At 47.8% G+C, this 22,380-nt stretch overlaps 2 protein-coding genes across 2 annotated transcripts; both read right to left on the bottom strand.

The window, feature by feature from the left end:
• Window positions 1-5,775: 5,775 nt before the first annotated feature.
• On the bottom strand, window positions 5,776-11,686 carry Nudt19 (nudix hydrolase 19). Its single transcript, XM_042667840.1, has 3 exons — window positions 10,780-11,686; window positions 6,749-6,956; window positions 5,776-5,992 (listed from the first exon to the last, which is right to left on the bottom strand). The coding sequence occupies exons 1-3, from the start codon at window positions 11,503-11,505 to the stop codon at window positions 5,787-5,789; spliced, it is 1,140 nt and encodes a 379-aa protein (XP_042523774.1). The 5' UTR covers window positions 11,506-11,686; the 3' UTR covers window positions 5,776-5,786.
• A 9,237-nt stretch (window positions 11,687-20,923) lies between these two features.
• On the bottom strand, window positions 20,924-21,637 carry LOC122097370 (regulator of G protein signaling 9 binding protein). Its single transcript, XM_042667801.1, has one exon. The coding sequence runs from the start codon at window positions 21,635-21,637 to the stop codon at window positions 20,924-20,926; it is 714 nt and encodes a 237-aa protein (XP_042523735.1).
• Between the last annotated feature and the right edge of the window lie 743 nt (window positions 21,638-22,380).

Genomic DNA, 22,380 nt, shown 5'->3' with positions numbered 1-22,380 from the left:
GCATGGCTCTCTTCCATTCCTATTTTATTTCTCAGTCCTCCCCCAATATGGGAAGAAAAAAACTAAAGCTTGAGGAGGGCCCCAACACCCCCTCATCGGGGACTCCATCTTTCTGTGGCCTCCTCCCCCTCTACATGCTCACAGACTCCCTTTACATACTTAAAGCCAAAAAGACTCTACTATACAATCAAGTCTGGCCACATTACAATACTCGCAGAGCTGGACAATTTCTACCAACAATGGTAAATGGTCCAAGTTTCCATACATTCAGGCTTTCTTGGTTCTCCTTGCTCATCCTGTCTATCTCTCTCTCTAAGCAAACTCCTTCTGTTAAACTTCACCCCTGTACCTCCAAGGCCTGTGAGGCATGGATGGGGGTGGGCATAAGCCTAGTCTTTTTTGTCTTGTAAATGTAGTAGGAGCAGTTCAATCTCAATTTAGGAGAAGTGCTACCTCCTTTCCTGCTTGGAGCAGCCCAGCAGGTCTGTACCCTAAGAAAGCCTGTGGCTTACTTCTCATAAAACAAATTGTTTTATGCCAGACCTGGGCCATGACTTTTTTTTCAAGAGTAGCACTCTACCACTTGAGCCACAGTTCTATTTCTGGCTTTTTACTGGTCAGTTAGACATAGGAATCTCACAAACTTTCCTGCCTGGGATGGCTTCAAACCACAATCCTCAGACCTCAGTTTCCTGAGTAGCAAGGATTATAGGTGTGAGCTACCAGTGTCTGGCCAAATGAATTGACAGTCCCCCCTGTCAAAGGTAATATTCTAGAGCATTTTAAGGAATGATGCGGAATTCTCAAATATGTCTTATAACTCAAAAAGCAGATGTCCCTGTTCTTCTGTATTGGGAAAATATAGTAATATACAAAAGGTTCAGAATATTTTAATTAAGGGAAATAAATATATATATGATCTGCTAATATTAAAATTTTGGCAGATACACCAAAATACTTATGAATTATTATCTATGGGAAAAAGAAATGGTAAACAGAGAAAAAGTTAGAATTCCCTGAATGTAGCTTGTTATGTATTACTGTTATTATTAGAAACCAAAATATTCATTGTTAGAAGTGAAAATACAAAAAAGTCAAAAGTATTTTTGAAAAAAATTGACCTCTGTACAGTATTTTTACAATAAAAAAGTATAAAAAATTATTGATGGGGCTGGGAAGGTGGCTCAGTGGTAGAGCGCTTGCCTTGCATGCATGAGGCCCTGGGTTCAATTCCCCAGCACCACATAAGCAAAAAGAAAAAGAAAAAAAGCTGGAAGTGGCGCTGTGGCTCAAGTGGTAGAGCGCTAGCCTTGAGCTGAAGAGCTGAGGGACAGTGCCCAGGCCCAGAGTTTAGGCCCCACAACCGGACCCAAAAACAAAAAAACAAAACAAAAAATTGATTAGGGGCTGGGAAGGTGGCTCAGTGGTAGAGTGCTTGCCTTGCATGCATGAGGCCTTGGGTCCAATTCCTCAGCACCACATAAGCAGAAAAAGCCGGAAGTGGCACTGTGGCTCAAGTGGTACAGCACTAGCCTTGAGCTGAAGAGCTGAGGGGCAGTGGCCAGACCCAGAGTTCAAGCTCCACGACTGACAAAAAAATAAAAATCATTGACTGTCTGGCATTATAGGTCATGCCTGTAAACACAGCTAATTAACAAGACCCTATCTTCACCAATAAGAAGCTAGGTGTGGTGGCACACATCCATTGTCCTAGTTATATATAAATGTAAACAGAAGTATCTCAATGCAGGATGGCCTCAGAATATTGTCTCAAGGTGTGGGCTACAGATGGTCAGTTTTAAAATGTGATTTTTTTTTGGTTGGTCCTGGGACTTGAACTCTGGGCCTGGGCACTGTCCCTCAGCTCTTCAGCTCAAGGCTAGCACTCTACCACTTGACCCACAGGGCCACTTCTGGTTTTCTGGTGGTTCACTGGAAAGTCTCATGGGAGGTGAGAAGGTGGCTCAGTGGTAGAGTACTTGCCTCCCATACATGAGGCCCTGGGTTCGATTCCTCAGCTCCACATAAATACAAAAAGCTGGAAGTGGCACTGTGGCTCAAGTGGTAGAGTGCTGCCTTGAGCAGAAGAGCTGAAGGACAGTGCCCAGGCCCAGAGTTCAGGGCCCACAACAGACAAAAACAAAAACTAACCAAACAAGCAAACAAAAAACACAAGAGTCTTATGGATATTCTTGCCTGAGCTGGCTTTGAACCGTGATCCTCAGATCTCAGCTTCCTTTGTAGCTAGGATTACAGGCTTGAGCCACCTGCACCCGGCTGAAGTGTGATTTTTTTTTTTAAGGGATTGACACATGTTTCTCAATCACCCAAGCTTCTTTGCTAGATCTTAACTCCTTCCTCCAGAAGGTAGGAAGATACCAGTAGGGCAGAGACCTTGGGGAAAGGGTGTGTTTGGGGAAAGGCCCAAGTCACCTCCATCCTGCCCAAGGAGCCAAGTTCCGAGGGGCCTGGAACAGGAGTCAGGGCAGTGCTCTGCTGGAGTCAACCCTTAGGAAGGCTTAGGAAATAACGTTCATCCCTGGGCATAAGACACAGCTGTCTTCCTATTTCTGAGAAATCACCTGGGATGAGCTCAGAATCGGCCCCAAATTGCTCGTCCACCCTCAAACTCACATTCCTTGCTTGTCTGAAATCAAGACTGGGCTCTGCGCCTGAGAAGGCCCTCAAGCCCATTCCACGGGGGTCCGGGTCCCTCTCCCCGACTGCAGCGCCAGATCTCCAGCAGCCCCCCCTCCCTCGCCCCCCTTCCCTTCCCCTTCCGCACCTGCCATCCCCAGGGGGCCCCCTTCCCCCAGCCCCCCCCATCTCCAACCCCCACCCCGCCACCCGTCGGGGTCCGCCCCTTTCCCTGCCCTCCCCACTCACCTTCAGCACCAGGATCTCCAGCATCTTGACCGAGGCGCCTGCGGCCCGCGGCCCCTCGCCCTGGATGGCCCCCAGCACCCGCCCCCTCCCCGCTCCCGGCAGTCCACCCGCTGCGCCCACCCACACTCGGGCCTGGCCTCGTCCTAGAGTCTTGCACGTGCACGCCGTGCCGCAGGCCGAGGACGCCGCCGCCGCCATGCCGCCTCCGGGACCACGTGCTCCGCCCTCCAACCCGACGCGGCCCTCCCGCTCCGGCTCCTCCCGCTCTGGCTCCTGACCGCCACCCCCCGGCCTCGGCCCGCACCGCGTGCCTGTAGACACCCCCAGCCCGCGTCCCCAACGGTCCACCCCGCCACCCACGCCCGCGCAGGCGTCGAGGCCTCGGGAAAGCACGTGGAGTTAACTGCCCTGACAACGGCCGGGCACGCTGCCCCACTGCCTGCCGGGTGGAGCGCCACAGAAAAGCGAGGGAACCGCAGGGAAGAGGTGGGCGCAACCGGAAGGGGCGTGGCAAAGCGAAGGGGCGTGGCGAAGTGAGGGGGCGTGGCGAAGGGGCGTGGCGAGGCGAAGGGGCGGGGAATGACACGAGTGGAGATGGCAGGGAATGGCTGACATTTCCAGGAAGGGCGTGGCATTATGAAGGGGCGGGGAATGGCTGTCACTACTGGAAGGGGCGTGGCAACGAGGGGGTTGAAACTACAGGAAGGGGTTGGACTAACAGGAAAGGGCGGGCGGAGCATGACCGGAAGGGTCGAGAATGAGTTTGCACATCCTGGTTCAAAGCTAGCCTCGGCAGACACATCCCTGAGTCTCATCTCCAACTAGCCAGCAAAAAGCTAGAAGTGGAGGTGTGGCTCAAGTGGTAAAGGGCCAGTCTTGGGCAAAAAAAGCTGAGAACCTTAACACTGCCTGGAGTTCAGACCCCAATACCAGCAAAAGAAAAAAAAAAAAGTAAGCATCAGTTACCATGTTTTGCAAATAACCTGTGCTTGAAGCCTCTGCCAGACTGTAGAATAGATTTGTGGGTACACCTCAGGACAGCACAGCTGTAGAAGACGTTAAGTCCACCTGTCGGCTGACATTGGGCTAACAAGGCCTTGAACCCAATCAAGGCACATGGCAAAGATGAGCTCACCTGGAAGCTTCAGACCCTGTTAGAAAGTGAGTGAACTACAGTCCCAAAGAACATGAGTATAACTTACCAGCCTAACATATATGAGTATATATATTGTGCTGTAGAGGCTTGAACTCAGGGTCTGGCTGCTATCCCTTAGCATTTCTGCTCAAAGGTATTTGAACCATAGCTTCACTTCTGGCTTTTTATTGGTTCATTAAGAAATAAGAACGTTGAATCTGTCTGTCTAGGGTGCCTTCGAACCTCAATCTCCAGATCTCAGCCTCCTGAGAAGCTAAGATTATAGGTGTGAGCCACCAGCACCCCCACTAAACTGTTCTAACCCTTTGCTATGGGTGGTTCCCCTGTGGCAGGCTATTTAGCTGCACCCCTGGCCTCCTTCCACTAGGTAGTGGTAGCATTTCTTCTATATTTGTGACAACTAAGTTTCCAGACAACCAAAGTCCCCAACTCAGTGTCCAGGTTGAGAACCACTGCTCCAGATATATTCCGCTAATCAGAAATATATAGAAGTCTTATTTTATCATCTTTATTAGTAGCAAAATCAAGACATTTCAAGAAAAAATAAGTTCACTGTACATATAGTTTAGCCAAATACCTTAAAATAGAATCAGTACATTCATAATTTTTCCCATCTTTCTTTGACAACAAAATTATTCCAAAGCCATTATTCCAAAGTAGTTTGTATCTATAACCTTAGCTATATGGGAGGCTGTTATCAGTAGGCCCAAGGGTCAAGGACAGCCTGGACCTAAAAGCTCAAGAGATTCCCTTCTTAACTGAAAGCTGGGTGAAGCTGCTCACACCTGTCTTCCCAAGCTATATGGGAAGCTAAGGTCAAAGGACCTCAATCCCAACCCTGCTCAAGAAGAAAAATCCACAAGATTCCATGTTCACAGGAAAGATGACATGTACCCAGGATCCCAGCAATATGGGATCAAAGATCAGACACATGCCTGGGTAGAAATGGGAGACTCTCTCCTTAAAATGGCCATTGAAAAACCAGGGACAGGGGCATAGCCAGCAATATTGTACCAGCCTAGCTAGTTTAAACCCCTTCAGTACCAACAATGAACTACATGGTCATGGTGGTACATGCCTGTAATCCCAGCACTCAGGAACCTGAGGCAAGAAGATTTTGATTTTGAAGCCAGTCTGGGCTACCTAAGTGAGACCACCTTAAAAAAAAAAAGTTAATGGAAGTGAAATTTTTTTGATTAATCTGGAAAACATAAACTTCATTTAGTTCCATTCTAACTTCTACTTATTCATTACCTGCCACTTCAGAGCATAAAAGTTAGTGGTTTTTGCCAGGCTTTATATTTAAAATATTAAGTTACCAGGTGCCAGTGGCTCACCCCTATAAATCCTAGTTACTCAGGAGACTGAGCTCTAAGGATCACAGTTTGAAACTAAACCTGGAAGTAAAGTCCATCAGATTCTTATCTCCAATGAACCACCAAAGAAGCTGAAAGTTGAGCTGAAGCTCCAGTGGTAGTGCTAGCTTTGAGCCAAAAAACTCAGAAGAGTTCAAGCCCAGGACTGGCACAAGAAAGAAAAAAAAAAAGTGGGAACCACTGTGATTATTTTCTTATTCTAGTCATAAATTAATACTTTATAAACTTTACTCCCATGATACACTACAGCTGAAAGAATAAGGAAAGCACCACAATAAACTAAGAAACTACATTCTAATTTTTGTAGATATAGAGTTCCTTAGAATTTTTCAATCAAGTTCATTAGCACAGCTGAAGTAGGCAACACTCTACAAACGGCTTTTATTTACTATGTAGTTCTTAGGATAAATATGTTTAGACTTTGGCTGGATAGTCACATGGAGACTATAAAGATAGTTACTGTGCATTACTACTCGGTGAAATTTCTTGCCTTCTTTCATGATTTCTTCAGTTGTTTTATCAGTAGACATACAATTGTCTACAAAGTATGAATCTTCTATATACAGTTCATCTCCTGAAAAATAAATTTTTTTTAAAAAAAGCATTAATTCCTTAGAATTGAAATTCTATTTCCCCACAGTGAAGTTTGAATACAAGACTTCAGGCCTCAAGTTAGATGAGGACTCTACAATTTAAGCCACATATCCAGCCTTTTTTTTTTTTTTTTTGCCTGTTCTGGGGCTTGAACTCAGGGCCTGAGCACAGTCCCTGAGCTGCCTTTGTTCAAGGATGGTGCTCTACCACTTGAACCACAGTGCCACTTCCAGCTTTTTCTGTTTATGAAGGCTGCATGCATGCTAGGCATGCTAGGCTAAATCACATTCCCACCCCCAATATCCAGACTTTATAAAATGTTATTTTGTATATCACCATCCCAGTATATTTAGTGACATATAAACCAATATTTGTATGTATTTTGTGTATTTGGGAACTGAATTACTTGTTAAATAACACTAAGTTCAACTTCTTTCTTGGACTTTTTCATATCTCTACCTTCTAGCCAAGTGTTTTCTTTAGGCACATAAAGATATATGACTGACCCAATGCCATTAGCTCATGCCTATAACCCTAGCTACTCTGTAGGTTGAGATATGAGGATTATAGTCCAAAGCCAGCCACAGCGAAAAGTGAGACAGCCAGAACTGAGGTATAGCTCAGGTAGTAGAGCACCTCCTTGAGCAAAAAAGCTAAGTGTCATCGCCCAGACCCTAGGTTCACGCCCCAGTATTGGCATCAAAGCAATAACTATTACTGGTGCTCTGTTACTTACCCGGAAAAAGCCTGATGGTAGAGTCAGCAGTTTTCAGTGTGATGGGCATCCATGTTTCAGGCCCCTCCAATGCATGATCCAAACAAAATTTATGTAAGGCAGAAAAGGAAGTGAAGTTTGCAAGTCTTCTTATTTCATAGAACTGTGGGCAGGCCAACCAAATATTTTTGGAAAGGAAATTTTCAGTTGCCTCTGATGGAGATAACCACTGTGGGAGATAAAGGGTCAGCTTGGTCAGATTTATTTCATTGACATTGTTAGGTTTGGGAGATGAGGTTTACTGACAGACATAACATTAATTCCTTGAAGTATCTTACAAAATCTTCCTAAAGCCAGGCCCCGGTGGCTCACACATGTAATCCTAGCTTACTCAGGAGGCTGAGACCTGAGGATTGCAGTTCAAAGCCAGCACAGGCAGGAAAGTCCATGAAACTCTCTCTTTTTTTTTTTTTTGGTCAGTCATGGGGCCTGAACTCTGGGCCTGGGCGCTGTCCTTCAGCTCTTCAGCTGTAGACTAGCACTCTACCACTTGAGCCTCAGCCCCACTTCCAGCTTTTTCTGCTTATGTGGTGCTGAGAATTGAACCCAGGGCCTCATGCATACAAGGCAAGCGCTCTACTACTGAGCCACCTTCCCAGCCCCTGTGAAACTCTTATGTCCAATAAACCACCAGAAAACCAGAAGTGGTTCTGTGGCTCAAGTGATAGAGTGCTAGTCTTGAGCTGAAGAGCTGAGGAACAGCGCCCAGGCACAGAGTACAAATCCCATGACAAAAAAAAAAAAAAATCTAGGCAGAATTGCTTCAGTATAGGAGACTAGCTTACACAACACAATGAGACTAAACCTTTTTGGAGGGAGAGTGGGGGTAGAGGGGAAGTGGGTGGTGGTATTGGGATTTGAACTTGGGGCCTGAATGCTGTCTTTAGCCTTTTTACTCAAAGCTAGCATCTACCTTTTCAGCCCCAGATCCACTTCCAGCCTTTCAATGGTTTATTAAAGGCAAGAGACTCAAGATTCTCAAATCTCAGCCTCCAAAGTTAAATAGGATTATAGGTATGAGCCACCACCTCAACTTTCATTCTAGTCTTTTTCATTTATTTTATGCCCATCCTGGGGGCTGTCCCTGAGCTTCTTTTGCCCAAGGCTAGTGCTCTACCACCTTCGGCTTGTTGGAGGTTAATTGGAGGTAAGAGTCTCACAAGCCGGGCGACCGTAGTTCACATCTGTAATCCCAGCTACTCAGGAGGCCCAGATCTGAGGATCGAGGTTCAAAGCCAGCTCGGGCAGGAAACTCGGAGAGACTCTTATCTCCAATAAACCACTAGAAAACCGGAAGTGGCGCTGTGGCTCAAGTGGTAGAGCACTCGCTTTGAGCTGTAGAGCTGAGGGACAGCGCCCAGGCCCAGAGTTCAAGCCCCACGACCAAGAAAAAAAAGAGTCTCACAGACTTTCCTGCCTGGGCTGGCTTTGAACCAAGATACTCAGATTTCAGCCTCCTGAGTAGCTAGGATTACAGGTGTGAGCCACCAGTACCCAGCAAGACTTGATCTTACTATCTAACTAAAGGTGGTCCCAAACTCATGATCCTCTGCCTCAGCCTCTAGAGTGCTGGGATGACAGATGTGTATTAGCAAATCTGACTTTGTGGGTGACAAAACTTAAAGATGCTGAAAGAAACCAGTAGAGAAAGTGACACTGTGGCTCAAGTAGTAGAGTGCTAGCCTTGAGCACAAAGAGGCTCAGGGACAGCACCCAGGCCCTGAGTTAAAAAGCTCCACGAAGTTGGGTGCTGGTGGCTCACGCCTGTAATCCTAGCTACTCGGGGCTAGGATCTGAGGATTGCAGTTCAAAGCCAGCCCAGGCAGTAAAGTCAATAAACCACTCAGAAAACCAGAAGTGGTACTGTGGCTCAAGTGGTAGAGCACTCGCCTTGAGCTGAAGAGCTGACAGTCCGCATTCAGGAGAAGTAAAAAAAAAAAAAGCCCCACAACTAACAGAAAAACAGCAAAACAAAACAAATGTAACATGTTTATTGCCAGGTGCTAGTGGTTCATGCCTGTAATCCTAGCTACTCAAGAGACTGAGATCTGAGGATCATGGTTTGAAGCCAGCTGGTGCAGAAAAGTGGTGCTGTGGCTTATGGTAGAATACTAGCCTGAGGCACAAAGGGGCTTAGAGAGACAGCACCAAGGCCAGCCTGGCTGGCTTTAAACCAGGATTCTCAGATCTCAGTCCCCTGAGTAATTAGGATTATAGGTGTGAGGCACCAGTACCCAGCTTTTCAGTTTTTTTTGGTTGGCTGTGGGGCCTGAACTCTGGGCCTGGGCACTGTCCCTCAGCTCTTCAGCTCAAGGCTAACGCTCTACCACTAGTGCCACAGGGCCACTTCTGGCTTTTTCTGCTTATGTGGTGCTGAGGAATCCAATCCAGGGCCTCATGCATGCAAGGCAAGCACTCTACCACTGAGCCATCTCCCCAGCTCTCAGTCTATTCTTTTTTGTTTTTGGTGATGGTCATGGGGCTTGAACTCTGGGCTTGGGCTCTTCAGTTCAAGGTGAGAGCTCTACCACTTGAGCCACAGCACCACTTCAGGTTTTCGAGGAGGGGGGGAGGATTATTGGAGATAAGAGTCTCACGGGCTTTCCTGCCTGGGCTGGCTTTTAACCGAGATCCTCCGAGCTCAGTCTCCTGAGTAGTTAGGATTACAGGCGTGAGCCACGGGCGCCCGGCTCCTCGGTCTGTTCTTAAGAGCTTGGTTTTTGAGACATTAGCCCTGAGAACCAATAAATGAATAGGACAGATCCCGATCCCCAAAGCTTGGGCTTGGAGAGCTCTTCAGCAAATGGCCACAGGAAAAAAATGGAAAAGGGAAAAAAATAAATAAAGATCTGTGCCCTGAAAGAGAAGTCCCCCAACATTCTTCCTGTTTATTCTTCCAGAGTGACCCATAGCCGCCCCAAATTATCACATCCCAGTTGACACAAACTGATCAATTTTTAGAGCCAATCTGAAATTAGTGTAGTCAATGATGGCCAATCTGTCTGCCAAGTGAATCCCTTAAATAACAGATTGGAGGGCTGGGAAAGTGGCTCAGTGGTAGAGCGCTTGCCTTGCATGCCTGAGGCCCTGGGTTCGATTCTTCAGCACCACATAAGCAAAAAGAAAAAAAGCCGGAAGTGGCGCTGTGGCTCAAGTGGTAGAGCGCTAGCCTTGAGCTGAAGAGCTGAGGGACAGCGCCCAGGCCCAGAGTTCAGGCCCATGACCGGATCCAAAAATAAATAAATAAATAACAGATTGGGAAATGGCTTAAAATGAGAAATTTGGCAGTAGTATTGAATGGCGCTACAAATGTAAAGGATTACCATGCACATGCAAATAAATGGTTGATTAGTATAAATTAGTATACAGATGATTGGTTAGTTCTTGAGACAGAAAAGGTGTGCCTATCATCAGAGCTATGGCAGGAAGCATAAATAGATTGAATTGTACAAGTCAAAGTGAGATCCTCTTTTGAAAATAACCAGAATATAAAGGGGGAGGGGACGAAAAACAGAGTATGTCGCAAGCAAAAGAGAACTTCCTAGAATGCGGGATGGCCGGCCAGAGTTCAAATCTCAGTACTAGAGGGAATAAAAGAGGGGAGGGGAGAGACAGGCGTCACTGGCTCACGCCTTTAATCCTAGCTACTCAGAAAGTGGAGATCTGAGGTTCCAGGTTTAAAGCCAGGAAGAAAGTCCAGGAGACTCTTAGCCTCCAATGAACCAGATGGCCAAGAAAGCATGAAGTGGAATTGTGGATCAAGTGAGCCTGAAGCACAAAGGCTCAGGGACAGCACCCAGGCCTTGAGTTGAAGCCCCAGGAAACATAAAAAGAAAAAATGCAGGAAAGCAAGCAATCAAGTGGGAAAGGAAGAAGAGGGAAGAGGAGTCAAAGGAGCAGGAGAGAGGCAGGGTAGGGAGAGGTGTGTCTGTGGGGTGGGGTGGTCCAGGCGGCTCTCTGGCTTCCCGATCACCACGCGTCGCCGTCCCTACCTGGCATTCGGTCACCTCGCTCAGGTCGGGATCGGCGGACGGCGGCTCGAGCAGGCAGCAGAGGAAGAAGGCGGTGTTGAAGCGGCGGCGGGCGCCCGGGAAGGGCGGCGTGAGCCACCCGCTCCAGTCGCGCAGGGCCCAGACGTCGGGGGCGCAGTCCAGGTGCGCGCACAGGCTGAGGAACTGGCGCGGGTCGCTGCGGACGCGCGCACGCCAGGCGTCCAGGCCGGCGGGCGGGGCGAGAGCGCGGGCGGGCTCGGGAGCCGGAGCCCCGGCGCCTCGGGCCGGCAGAGCACGCCGGGGCCGCAGTAGCAGCACTCCCGCCTCTTCGAAGGTCTCGCGGATGGCACAGATGCGCTCGGCCACATCATCAGGCAGCGCCGCGGGGTCGGCGGCGTCGGGCTGGAAGTCAGGCAGCCCCGGGAGAAAGGCGGCGCGCGGGCGCGCCGACAGGCCCAGGCCGAAGCGTGCAGGCTCGTGGTGCGGCGCCAAGAGACGAAGCCAGTCCGGCGAGCGATCCGCCGCGTCCAGCACGCCGCCCGGGAAGACGTGAGCGTTGGGCAGAAAGCCCTGATTGGCTGCCCGCTTCAGCAGCAATAGCCGGAAGTCCTCGGCGGGCGGCGGGGGCAACGACCCGGCCGCGGCCGGGCGGGTCCAGCCGGCCGCCAGGATCACCGTGGCTGCCCGCCGCCAGAGGCTGGGGCCGGGAGGCAGAGCGGTGCTCATGGAGGGAGACGGAGCTCGGCTCCGACCCTAGATCGCCTGGAGGGCTGGGCGCCAATCCCGGCTCCCTTCCCGAGCGGGAGAAGCAGCACCCGGTGCTCAGCAAGCTGACCTAGTCAGCCTTTGCTCAGACTGACGCCGGCCCGTGGGAGGAGCATTGCCCTCCTCCACTCTCCTCACACCCTTCTCCTCCCCTTCTCCTCCTCCTCCTCTCCCCCTTCTTCCTCCCTCCTCTGTCTCTACCCCTTCCTCCGCTTTCTACCTCTCTCCTCCTTCCCGTCCCACCAAAGGCCTGTTTTTGCCCCCTGGTCAGTCTCCTGGAACACTTGGGCTGTCAACCACTGCCAGGGATCCAGCGATTGGCCTTAATAGGGAGACTTAACCTGTCTCTCACTCAGAACGTTTGGACTCCAGAAGGGCCCTGATGCCTTCAAGCCTATCATCCTGACTACTCTGGAGGCTGAGATCTAAGGATCATGGTGGGAAAGCCAAGCCAGGGCAGACAAACCTGAGAAATTCTTGTTTCTAGTGAACCAACAACAAAAACCGGAAGTGGAGGTGGGGCTCAGGTGGTAGTGTGTCAGCCTTGAGCCAGAAAGGTAAGCCAGAATGCCAGGCCCTGATTTCAAAAGCCTGTACTAGGCATGAGAAATAGAGAGCATTTAGGAGGAAGACTTAATGCGGTGTGATAATTGATGAAATATTCACAGCAAAAGAGAGGAACATGATTGTTGCTTGGATTCCGCATAAGGCACTAGGAACTTCAAGTTTGTTATGTAATACAAAACCCTATAGCCAGGAGCTCGTGCCTGTAATTCTAGCTACTCTGGAAGTTGAGATCTAAGGATCACATTTTGAAGCCAGCTCTGGCAAGAAAGTCTTAAGACTTATCTCCAATTAACCACTGTTAGCCCAGTGAGCTCTCTTCTCACAGCTTAGCATGCTCCTTCCCTAGGCAACACTAGGGCCCATTTAGTAAAGGCAGTAAATAATCAGCCTCCAACCCCTTTTACTTTGAGATAGCACCCCTCTGGGGCAGTTACCACCATAGAAGGCAGCAAGATCCCCTTAGAGTGATCTTCAGGTCTGGGCAGCTGCAAGGCCCCTTATTTACTATTTGGGCAGCAGCCGTAAATCCTAGTCCACCATGATGAAGCCGCTGGTCCTCATGTCCACACTAGGGTCTCCACCTCCTAGACCCTTCTAGTCCCTCCTAGCCTCAGTAGGTTATGTAGGTCATCTCAGACAATAGGCAGCACTTCTCACTTCTCTCTTGTGGGTCTCTTGCCTGTCTCTTTGCTGGCAATAAATCTTTGTTCTTTGTACCTGGATGTCTGCATGATTTTCTGACAACGTCTAATATACTCATAACAACCACTGAGAAAGTTACAAGTGGAGCTGTGATTTAGGTGGTAGAGCAACAGCAGATCAAAAACAAAAACAAGGGCTGGGAAGGCGGCTCAGTGGTAGAGCGCTTGCCTTGCATGCATGAGGACCTGGGTTCAATTCCTCAGCACCACATAAGCAAAAAGAAAAAAGCCGGAAGTGGCGCTGTGGCTCAAGTGTTAGAGCACTAGCCTTGAGCTGAAGAGCTGAGGGACAGTAGCCAGGCCCAGAGTTCAGGCCCCACGACCGGACCCCCCAAAAAAAAAAAAAAACAAGCAAAACTCCCCATAAACCAAGAATCAGGGTCCAGGCCCTGAGTTCAAGTGCCAGAACTGGCACAAAAGAAATAGGACTTATGGTAGAAAGTTATCACTGTTTCACATATTACTAGCCATTTAAGGAAGAATTAAATATCTTTTTTTTGGGGGGGTCCGGTCATGGGCCTGAACTCTGGGCCTGGGCACTGTCCCTCAGCTCTTCAGCTCGAGGCTAGCACTCTACCACATGAGCCACAGCGCCACTTCCGGCTTCTTTTCTTTTTGCTTATATGGTGCTGAGGAATTGAACCCAGGGCCTCATGCATGCAAGATAAGCACTCTACCACTGAGCCATCTTAACAGCCCCAGAATTAAATATCTTTAATAATGGACACTGTTCACTACAGAACAATATAATGGCTTTGTGAGTTAAATGTCTTCATTTGAACTGGTTTTCCTGAGTAAATGCTGGTCACTTCTGACTCACTCCCAGAGTGGAGAGCAAAGGGAAAACAACTGGATTTTGACCAATGCAGAACCATCTTCAAAACCAGCACACTAAGCCGGGCACCAGTGGCTCACATCTGTAATCCTAGCTACTCACAAGGCTTAGATTAGGATCACAGTTCAAAGCCAGCCTAGGCAGGAAAATCCATGAGACTCATCTCCAATTAACCACCAAGAAACCGGAAGTTGTGTTATGGCTCAAGTGGTAGAGCACTTGCCTTGAGCTGAAGAGTTAGGGGACAGCGTGCAGGCCCAGAGTTCAAGCCCCCTGACTAACCAATAAAACCAAAAAACCCACAAAAACAGCACACTGCTGCGTCTATTCTACTCAAAGAGCTCTTTAAATGATTCAATGCTGATTTATGTATGGAACCAGAAATTATATAACCTCAATTACCTGAATGGTAGCCAAGAATCAGAACATAAAGGACAGCCCTGAGTATAAAAAGAGGTACAACTGGGCACCAGTGGCACCGGTAATGCTTAACTACTCAGGAGGCTGAGGTCTGAGTTGTAAGTTTGAAGACAGTCTAGACAGGAAAATCTATATCTCATATCCAGTTAACTAGCAAAAAGACAGAAGTGGTGTGGCTCAAAAAAGCACAAGCATGAGCAGGAAAAGCTAAACAAGCATAAAGCCCTGAGGTCAAGCTCCAGTACACTCTCCCTCTCTCAGAGGAAAGGAAAAAAAATGATTGCAAAGAAAACTCAACATGATAGAGGCTATTGATAGTGGTTTACTTTGTCCCTCGTGACTAGCCAGTATTAGGATCTCTCTCTGAACCTACCAGCATTTTCCCAGAGTGCCCTGCCATTAATGCCACGGGGATGGCACCAGGCCAGCTGTTCCAGGCCTCACCAAGTGCACACAGCCATACCACTATGAGCATTACCAATTATTCTGTGCCACTAGGTCTCCAGAGAATTGGTGGCTTTGATTATGACAACAGTTGCTCACTTCATAACTAAAAATGACCTAATTCAGCCAGGCTCTAGTGGCTTATGCCTATCCTAGCTACTCAGGAGTCTGAGTTCTGAGGATTACAATTCAATGCAAGCAGGAAAGTCCATGAGCTCTTATCTCTAATTAATCAGCAAAAAGACAGTACACACAAAATTCACTTTTTTTGTTTTGTTTTTCCACCATGGGGCTTGAACTTTGGGCCTGGGCACTGTCCCTGAGCTCTTCAGCTCGAAGCAAGTATTCTATCACTTGAGCCACAGAGCCATTTCTGATTTTCTGGTGGTGAATTGGAGATAAGAATCTCACAGACTTTCCTGCCCTGGGCTGGCTTTGAACTATGATCCTCAGATCTCAGCCTCTTGAGTAGCTAGGATGACAGGTGTGAGCCACCAGTGCCCAGCCAAAAAACCCACTTCTTTCTGCATTATTTAACTGTATACACAAAGGTTTATTCTGGGCACTATTGGTCTATATATTTGTCTTTATTTTAGTACCACCTTGTTTTGACTATGGTGACTTTGGAGTAAGGTTTTTTGTGTTGTTGTTTTTTTAATTGTTTTTACAGATCCTGGAGTTTGAGCCCAGGGACTGGGTGTTGTCCTGGAGCTTCTGCTCAAAGCTAGCACTCTACCACTTGAACCACAACACCACGTCAGGCCTTTTCTGAGTAATTTATTGGAGATGAAAGTCTCATGGACTTTTCTTCCCTGGTCAGCTTCAAGCCACAGTCCTCAGATCTCTGCCTCCCAAGTAGCTAGAATTATAGGCTAAGCCTCTGGCAAACAGCTATAATTAAGTTTTGAAGTCCAGAAGTATGAGTCTTACAACTTCTTTGTTTGTTATTAAGACATTATGGCTGTTCCTTTGAGATTCCAAAGGAATTTTAGAATGATCTTTTCTGTTTCTACAAAACTGTCATTAGGATTATGATAGATTGGTACTGGGAAGGTGGCTTAGTGGTAGAGTGCTTGTCTTGTATGCATGAGGCCCTTGGTTCGATTCCTCTGCACCACATAAGCAAAAAGAAAAAAGCCGGAAGTGGCGCTGTGGCTCAAGTGGTAGAGCGCTAGCCTTGAGCTGAAGAGCTGAGGGACAGCGCCCAGGCCCAGAGTTCAGGCCCCAGAAAAGATTATGATAGATTGAATTGACTCTGTAAATAGCTTTGGGTAGTGTGGGGGGGTGGGGGGTGAGACTTAAATTTGAGTCTCCAGTACTGTCCCTTAGCTTTTTTGCTCAACCACTTTTAAGCCATAGCTCCACTTCTGGCTTTTTTTGTTCCTTAATTGGAGATAAGGGTCTCATGGATTTTTCTGCCCAGATATGCTTCCAACTGCCATCCTCAGCCATCTGAGTAGCTAGGATACAGGAATGAGCCGCTGGTGCCTAGATCAGTTAATGATGATCATTAAAATGATTAATCAACAAACTGTAAATATTTTCTCTCATGTGGAAGTTAGATCTAAAATATACTAGGACATGATAAATGATACAGGACTGTAGGCATTCTTAGGAGAGGGACACAAAGGTGCAATGCCTACGTGTTGCTGATCATATAAAATAATCTTTACTGAAATGAACTCCAGGAAATGGAAATGAGGTTTTTTTTTCTTTGTGTTTTCTTTTTGTCTTGTTTATCTGTCTTTGAGAGGGCAAATGGGGAGTTGGGGGGGGCACAGAAATGGAGGGACAAAGGGTGAAAATGCAGCAATGGTACTCACTGGACACAGTTGAAAATGAACCATACAGCCAGGCGCTGGTGGCTCACACTTGTAATCCTAGCTACTCAGGAAGCTGAGATCTAAGTATCAAGGTTCAAAGCCAGCCTGGGCAGAAAAGTCCCAATGAGATGCTTTATCTCCAGTTATCCACTCAAAAACCGGAAGTGGTGCTGTGGCTCAAGTGACAAAGCACTAGCCTTGAGCACAAAGAGGCTCAGGGATAGCATCAGGCTCTGAATTCAAGCCTCACAACCACCACCAACAAAAAAGGACTATACAACTTGTAGGTAGGGATGGGAGAGCAGAAAGGGAAGGGGTGACATTGCCCAAACAGAAATGTACCTTTTACCTGACTTATGTAACTGCCACCCCTCTGTACATCACCTTTATAATAACAATAAAAATACTTACCAAAGAATGACTAATCATTTTAAAATGAATATTGAGTTTAAAATAAATTTTATTTATTTTGTTCACGACTTCTAGACAGTAACCACTAAATTATCAGACTGCATTCCAAGACACATCCAAACAAGAAACTCAAAACTAAAACCAACAAAAATCACCCTTTTTTGCTTAACTGCATTTTGTTAAAAAAAAAAAATTTAGAAGGGATCTTGAGCCAAGCAGTCATGACCTCCATTTCACAAATAGGCACAAGGAGATCAATGACTTGAGGTACTTGAAGAGAGAGAGAGAGAGAGAGCGCTCCCAGCCATCACAGCTGGCTAGGGTTTGAAGGAGGAGGCACATCCCAAAGCGATGCCCAAGTGTGTTGTACAACACTTTTTCCTCAGGTTGTCACACAGGCTCAAACTTCAGCATTCACACTGTTATGAAACATTCATTACACAACAGAGTAGGACATTGGAGGGGAGGGAGACTGAATAGCTAAAAACAGATCAGTGTGAACATTAGGGAAAACAAATGCAGCATTACCAGGGTCTTCATGCAGACCAGGACTCTCTTCAGCTGAACTACTTGTTAATATCAGACACTTGTCAATCATTCATTATCGCATATCTTTTTACATGTTACTGTAAACCTTAGGTAAATCATGAAGTTTATGATTTAATCTTTTGTTTTGGTGCCGGGCCTGGGCTTGAACTCAGGGCTTGAGCACTGTTCCTTGAGCTTCTTTTGCTCAAGGCTAGCACTTTACCACTTGAGCCAGAGCTCCACTTGTGGCTTTTTTAAACATTTGGTGGTTTGGAAATAAAAGTCTCATGGATTTTTAAATGTTCGAGATAAGAGTCTCATGGACTTTCCTGCTTAGACTGACTTTGAACCAAGATCCTCAGAGCTCAGCCTTCTGAGTAGCTAGGACTAGGTGTGAGCCTCCTGCTCCTGGCTAAATTTATGATTTTGTCAAAAAATTTTCCCTCATGCAATTTAAAAACATATCTCTTCAGAACATACAGAGAATTTCCCAGACATTTTTTCTGCTACAAATATGACTATTACTTTTCTAATAGCAATAGATCAGCAAACAAAGCAGATAGATACCTTGACATTCCAAGTTACTTTTTAAATTTTTTATTTATTTTTGTGCTCGTGCACTTGGAGCCTCAGGTTCTTGCTTGGCTTTTCTTGCTCAATGCTGGTGCTCTACCACTTGAGCCTATACCTCCACTTCCAGCTTTTCTACTGGCTATTTGGAGTTAAGAATCTCTTGGATTTATCTGCCTATGCTGGCTTTTTTTTTTTTTTTTTTTTTGCCAGTCCTGGGGCTTGAACTCAGAACCTGGGCACTATCTCTGAGCTTCTTTTGCTCAAGGCTAGCGCTCTACCCTTGAGCCACAGCACCACTCCCAGCTTTCTCTGTTTATATGGTAGTGAGGAATCAAGCTCAGGGCTTCATGCATGCTAGGCAAGCACTCTACCACTAAGCCACAGTCCCAGCCTTATGCTAGTTTTGAACCCTAATCTCAGCTAACATTAGCTAAGATTAAAGGCATGAGCCATCTTCACTGGGCAAGTTAATGCATCTTGAGGTTTTTTTTTAAAAAATTTATATATATATATATATTTGTATCATGGTATAAGATCATACCAAATGCTTATGAAAAATAATGACTTCAATGGCAAAACATCTAAATTGAATCCATCTACTATCAAAAAACCTGTCTTTGAATTATATATTAAGAAAAGGAGAGCGAAGATACTAGTTAGAAAGCACAGGCAGAAAGTAAATTTGCTTGTGTTATGTATCAGAAGTTGTATTAGACAATGTTATAACTACAATGAATATTTCTAATGTTTAAAAATTTCAAACAACATTTTTAGGCTAACAGTCAACAGAATAAATATGTTTAGTTCAGCATTTCCTCTTGTGTGACTTATGTGTGTGCATATATGTGCCAATCCTGGATCTTGAACTTTGGACCTGTGTGTTGTCTCTGAGCACTTTTTTTTTTCTTCTCAAGGCTAGCACTTTACTACTTGAGCCATAGCTTCACTTCTAACTTTTTGGTGGTTCATTGAAGATAAAAGTCTCAAACTTTCCTTCACAAACTGGCTTTGAACCATGATCCTTGATCTCAGTGCTAGCCACTGGCACCTGGCCCTTTTGTAACATCACTAATTTCAGTGAGTGGAAGACTCTCAGAATCAAATACATAACTGATTATGAAGATTAATTAAATACTCTCTACTCTCAATGGATTACCCAACAGTGAAATGGGTTGTTCCCTTTTTGTTTATTTGTTTGTGTGGCAGTCTGAGTCTTGAACCCAGGGCTTCATGCTCTCACTTGGCTTTTCTGCTCAAGTGTGGCCCTCTATGACTTGAGTCATAACTCCACTTTCATCTTTTGGCTGGTTAAATCCAGATAAAAGTCTCCTGGACTTTCCTGCACAGACGGGTTGTTCCTTTAATAGATTCTGCTGGGCAATTTTTTTTCCTCTATGGGCCAAAAAAAGCCTTGATAAGAACAAATCATCTCAGTTTTAGAAACAGCAGAATAGGGATTGGATTTTTAAAGATTTCCCAACACAGGATCACACAATGCCCCAGATTTCCCTTTCCTTCCCTGGACTGGTTTCCAAACCTCATCCTCAGATCTCAGCTTCCTGAGTAGCTAGGATCACAGATGAGTCACCTAGTGCCAGACTTTTATTTGGCTCATTGGCACATATAAATGTGACCCAATGTCCTTTGCTTCTTTTTTTAATAGCTTTGAATAGTTCATGATATGATATCCTTTCAGATGATGATTTTATTTCCAAATTGAACTCTGTGTGTGTGTGTGTGTGTGTGTGTGTTATTTTGGTGGGTGGTGGGGCTTAAACTCAGAGCCTGAATGCTGTTCCTGAGCTCTTTTTTTGCTTCTGGCTAGTGCTCTACCACTTTGAGTCACGGCTTCACTTCCGGTTTTTGAGTAGTTGATGGACCGGTAAAAGTCTCACAGGGGCTTTTCTGCTGGGGTCGACTTTACACCTTCAACCTCAGATCTCAGCCTCCTGAGTAGCTAGGATTACAGGCTGAGCCACCGGTGCCCCATTAAAGCAGTTACATTTTAACCCAGTTTCACAACTGATGGCCTCACAGCTTCAGTTGGGCCAATAAAGCCACAATGCCCTTTCTGACTGTGTGGGGGTCAGACAGCTTCCAGCCTATTGGTCAGCCAGCAAATTCCAGGGGATAGACCGGATTAAGTGCTCCAAAGAGGATTCCCCAGCCCTACCTCAAAGGAGGATCAAACACTCTGGTCTCTTAAGGGAACAAAAATAAAGCCCCCAGAAAGGAAGAAAGTACCTTGTTTGTTTACATAGTGGATGGCCCTTCTGTAAGCCTCTCGTGTTTACCTCCTTCCCATCCCAGCTCTGGGGGGGAGGCAAACCAAGCCTTTCCCAATTAGGGTCACAATCCTAAACCTCTCAGAACTGCCTTCAATGACTGACTGTGCCCAGAAGTAGAAATAATCATTTTCACCTTTCGACAAAAAGACTGGGTGGAAACCTCTTAACTGCACACTCGCCTAAATTGAGGGCCCCGAAGGATTAAGGTAATAACAGGTGCTTATATCCGATTGCAATTGGTTTCCAGTCCCCAGCAAACCAAACCAATCACCCACAAAGAGCAACATTATCTGTCCTTCTCTGAACCCCCTTCCACTTCCCCCTCCCTCTCAAATGCAGAGAGGGGGAGACGCTAGCAGGGGTGGGAGGGGAGGGGGTTACCACACTTAGTCTCCATCCTATAAAGATGCCCCAGGAGCACACATGTTAATTTCCTAACTCAGAGGGAGCTGGGAGGGTCACCGGGGACCATTTTCTATTAATAGGAGACAAAGCTCCGGTAGATCTTAGCCATAATGCCCTGACGCCCGAAAATTAACTCTTTGGAGGTGGCGAGGGGGGGGGGAGGGGGGGCAGCCCAGCAGGAGGAAAAAAACCTCATTTAGCCAAAGCGGAAGATGTGCCTTGAGATGCATATGCACCCAGGTTTATTCCCCCCTCCCCACCCCCGACACCCTGCAAAGTTCAGCCCTCCACCCTGAACAAGCCAGAACCCCTCCAGTCTCTCCCCAGTGAATGCATCCCTGGGAAGCAGGGGGAGACGCGCGGTTGGCAACCACCGGGCAGGGGTCAGCTCAACTTTGCCACACACAAGGCCAGGGCCACAGCCACCAGCACCACGGCGCTGAAGACGGTGGCAGCCAGGGCTTTGCTGGGATCGCACGATCCGGATCGTTCTTCTAGAGACATGCCCCCGGCCGAGGAAGCGCCAGCGCTGGCACTGGAGAGGAGTTCGGCGCCAGCCGTTTGGCGAGCTTGCACCGTCCATCGGGGGACGTTGACCCGCATTTCCATGTCGTCGATCATCTCGCCCACCTGTAGGATCTCTCGCTCCAACTGGGGCAGGTCTACGACATCGAAGTCACCCTCGGCCTCGTGGCGCAGGCTGCGTGCGCTCAGGGCGCGCGCGGCCACCGCGGACGAGCCGCCCGCCACCCCGGTGCGCACCAGCGGCCGGCGGGGCGCGTGCAAAGGGAAGGCGGCGCCCAGTGCCAGGGCGCGCTGCATGTCGGCTTCCAACAGATCCAAACAGCCGGAAAAGGCTACCCAGAGTCGTTCGAACTCGGCACGTTCCTCGGCGACCAGGCTGCGATCACGGAGGACCACCGTCAGTCGAGCTCCGGTGGCCACCGCCAATTCCCGGGCCTTCTGGCGCGTCTTCTGTAACTCTTCCCGGAGGTTCTGAGAATCCGCCGAACCCCCCACCGTCAGCACCAGATGATGGTAACACGCGGTGGTCTTGTTGAGCGCATCCAGGAGCGCCTTGCACTCCTCCCTGGCCATCTCGGCGCGCTCCGCGCCGCGCGCAAACCCCGCGGCGACTCGGGATGGAGGTTCGATGCCAGCCTCAGGCTGGGCGATCCGATCGCTTCCTCATGGCCCGTCCAACTCGTTCGGGTGCGTTTGCAGACTCCGTCCCACGGAAAGGCAGTTAGTGAGATCCACGATGTTTGATGCCCCCCCCTTCCCGGGAACTCCGGGGGGGCGTGAAGAGATTGAGGAGGGGGACTCTCCCCCGAGTCCCCTTAGCTGCTTCTCACCGGCTTATCCATCCTCCCCCAGATACGAACCCAGTCATCTAGCCTTCACGGCGTCTCCCAGAGAAGCCTGGGGGTGCGGGACCCATCTTTCCTCCCAGCCCCAGCCCCGGGGAGGGTTGGTGAGCAGGCCTTCCAGAGGAGCGAGCGCAGAGCCTTAGCCTCTGCCAAGGGCGGTCGGGTCGTTACCTAGGATCCGCCCACTCTCATCCGTCCTGAGTGCTCCCCCCCCCCAGTCCCGGGGTAACCCGGGGGGGGGCGCAGATGGAGAAGTCACGTGTGGGTTCCCCTAATCTCCCTCGGTTATAACATTCTGGCAAGTCTCGAGAGGTCGGCGGCAGACACAACCTTTCCTTCTTTTTGACAATAAGAAAACGAATGATCCGGTTTAAAAAAAAAAAAAAGTTTAGCTCACGTGGAGTCTTTGCAAATAAGGAGGGGGGCGGTTTCGAACCCAGGGACCCTGACTACAACTCACTGTCGGCCACA

The sequence above is a fragment of the Dipodomys spectabilis genome, unplaced genomic scaffold (genome assembly GCF_019054845.1).
Source record: "Dipodomys spectabilis isolate Male_0828 unplaced genomic scaffold, ASM1905484v1 ptg000422l, whole genome shotgun sequence".
Classification (NCBI taxonomy): Eukaryota; Metazoa; Chordata; class Mammalia; order Rodentia; family Heteromyidae; genus Dipodomys; species Dipodomys spectabilis.
This window is presented reverse-complemented; position numbering and strand designations above follow the sequence as displayed.

What these genes read in the sequence shown, in the direction of transcription:
- Nudt19 (XM_042667840.1), bottom strand. Translation starts at nt 11,505, where the DNA reads ATGAGCACCGCTCTGCCTCCCGGCCCCAGCCTCTGGCGGCGGGCAGCC. An exon ending in GCGAGGTGACCGAATGCCAG is followed by an intron (nt 6,957 to 10,779) that starts GTAGGGACGGCG and finishes TATCTCCCACAG; the next exon opens with TGGTTATCTCCATCAGAGGC. An exon ending in TACCATCAGGCTTTTTCCGG is followed by an intron (nt 5,993 to 6,748) that starts GTAAGTAACAGA and finishes TTTATTTTTCAG; the next exon opens with GAGATGAACTGTATATAGAA.
- LOC122097370 (XM_042667801.1), bottom strand. Translation starts at nt 21,637, where the DNA reads ATGGCCAGGGAGGAGTGCAAGGCGCTCCTGGATGCGCTCAACAAGACC.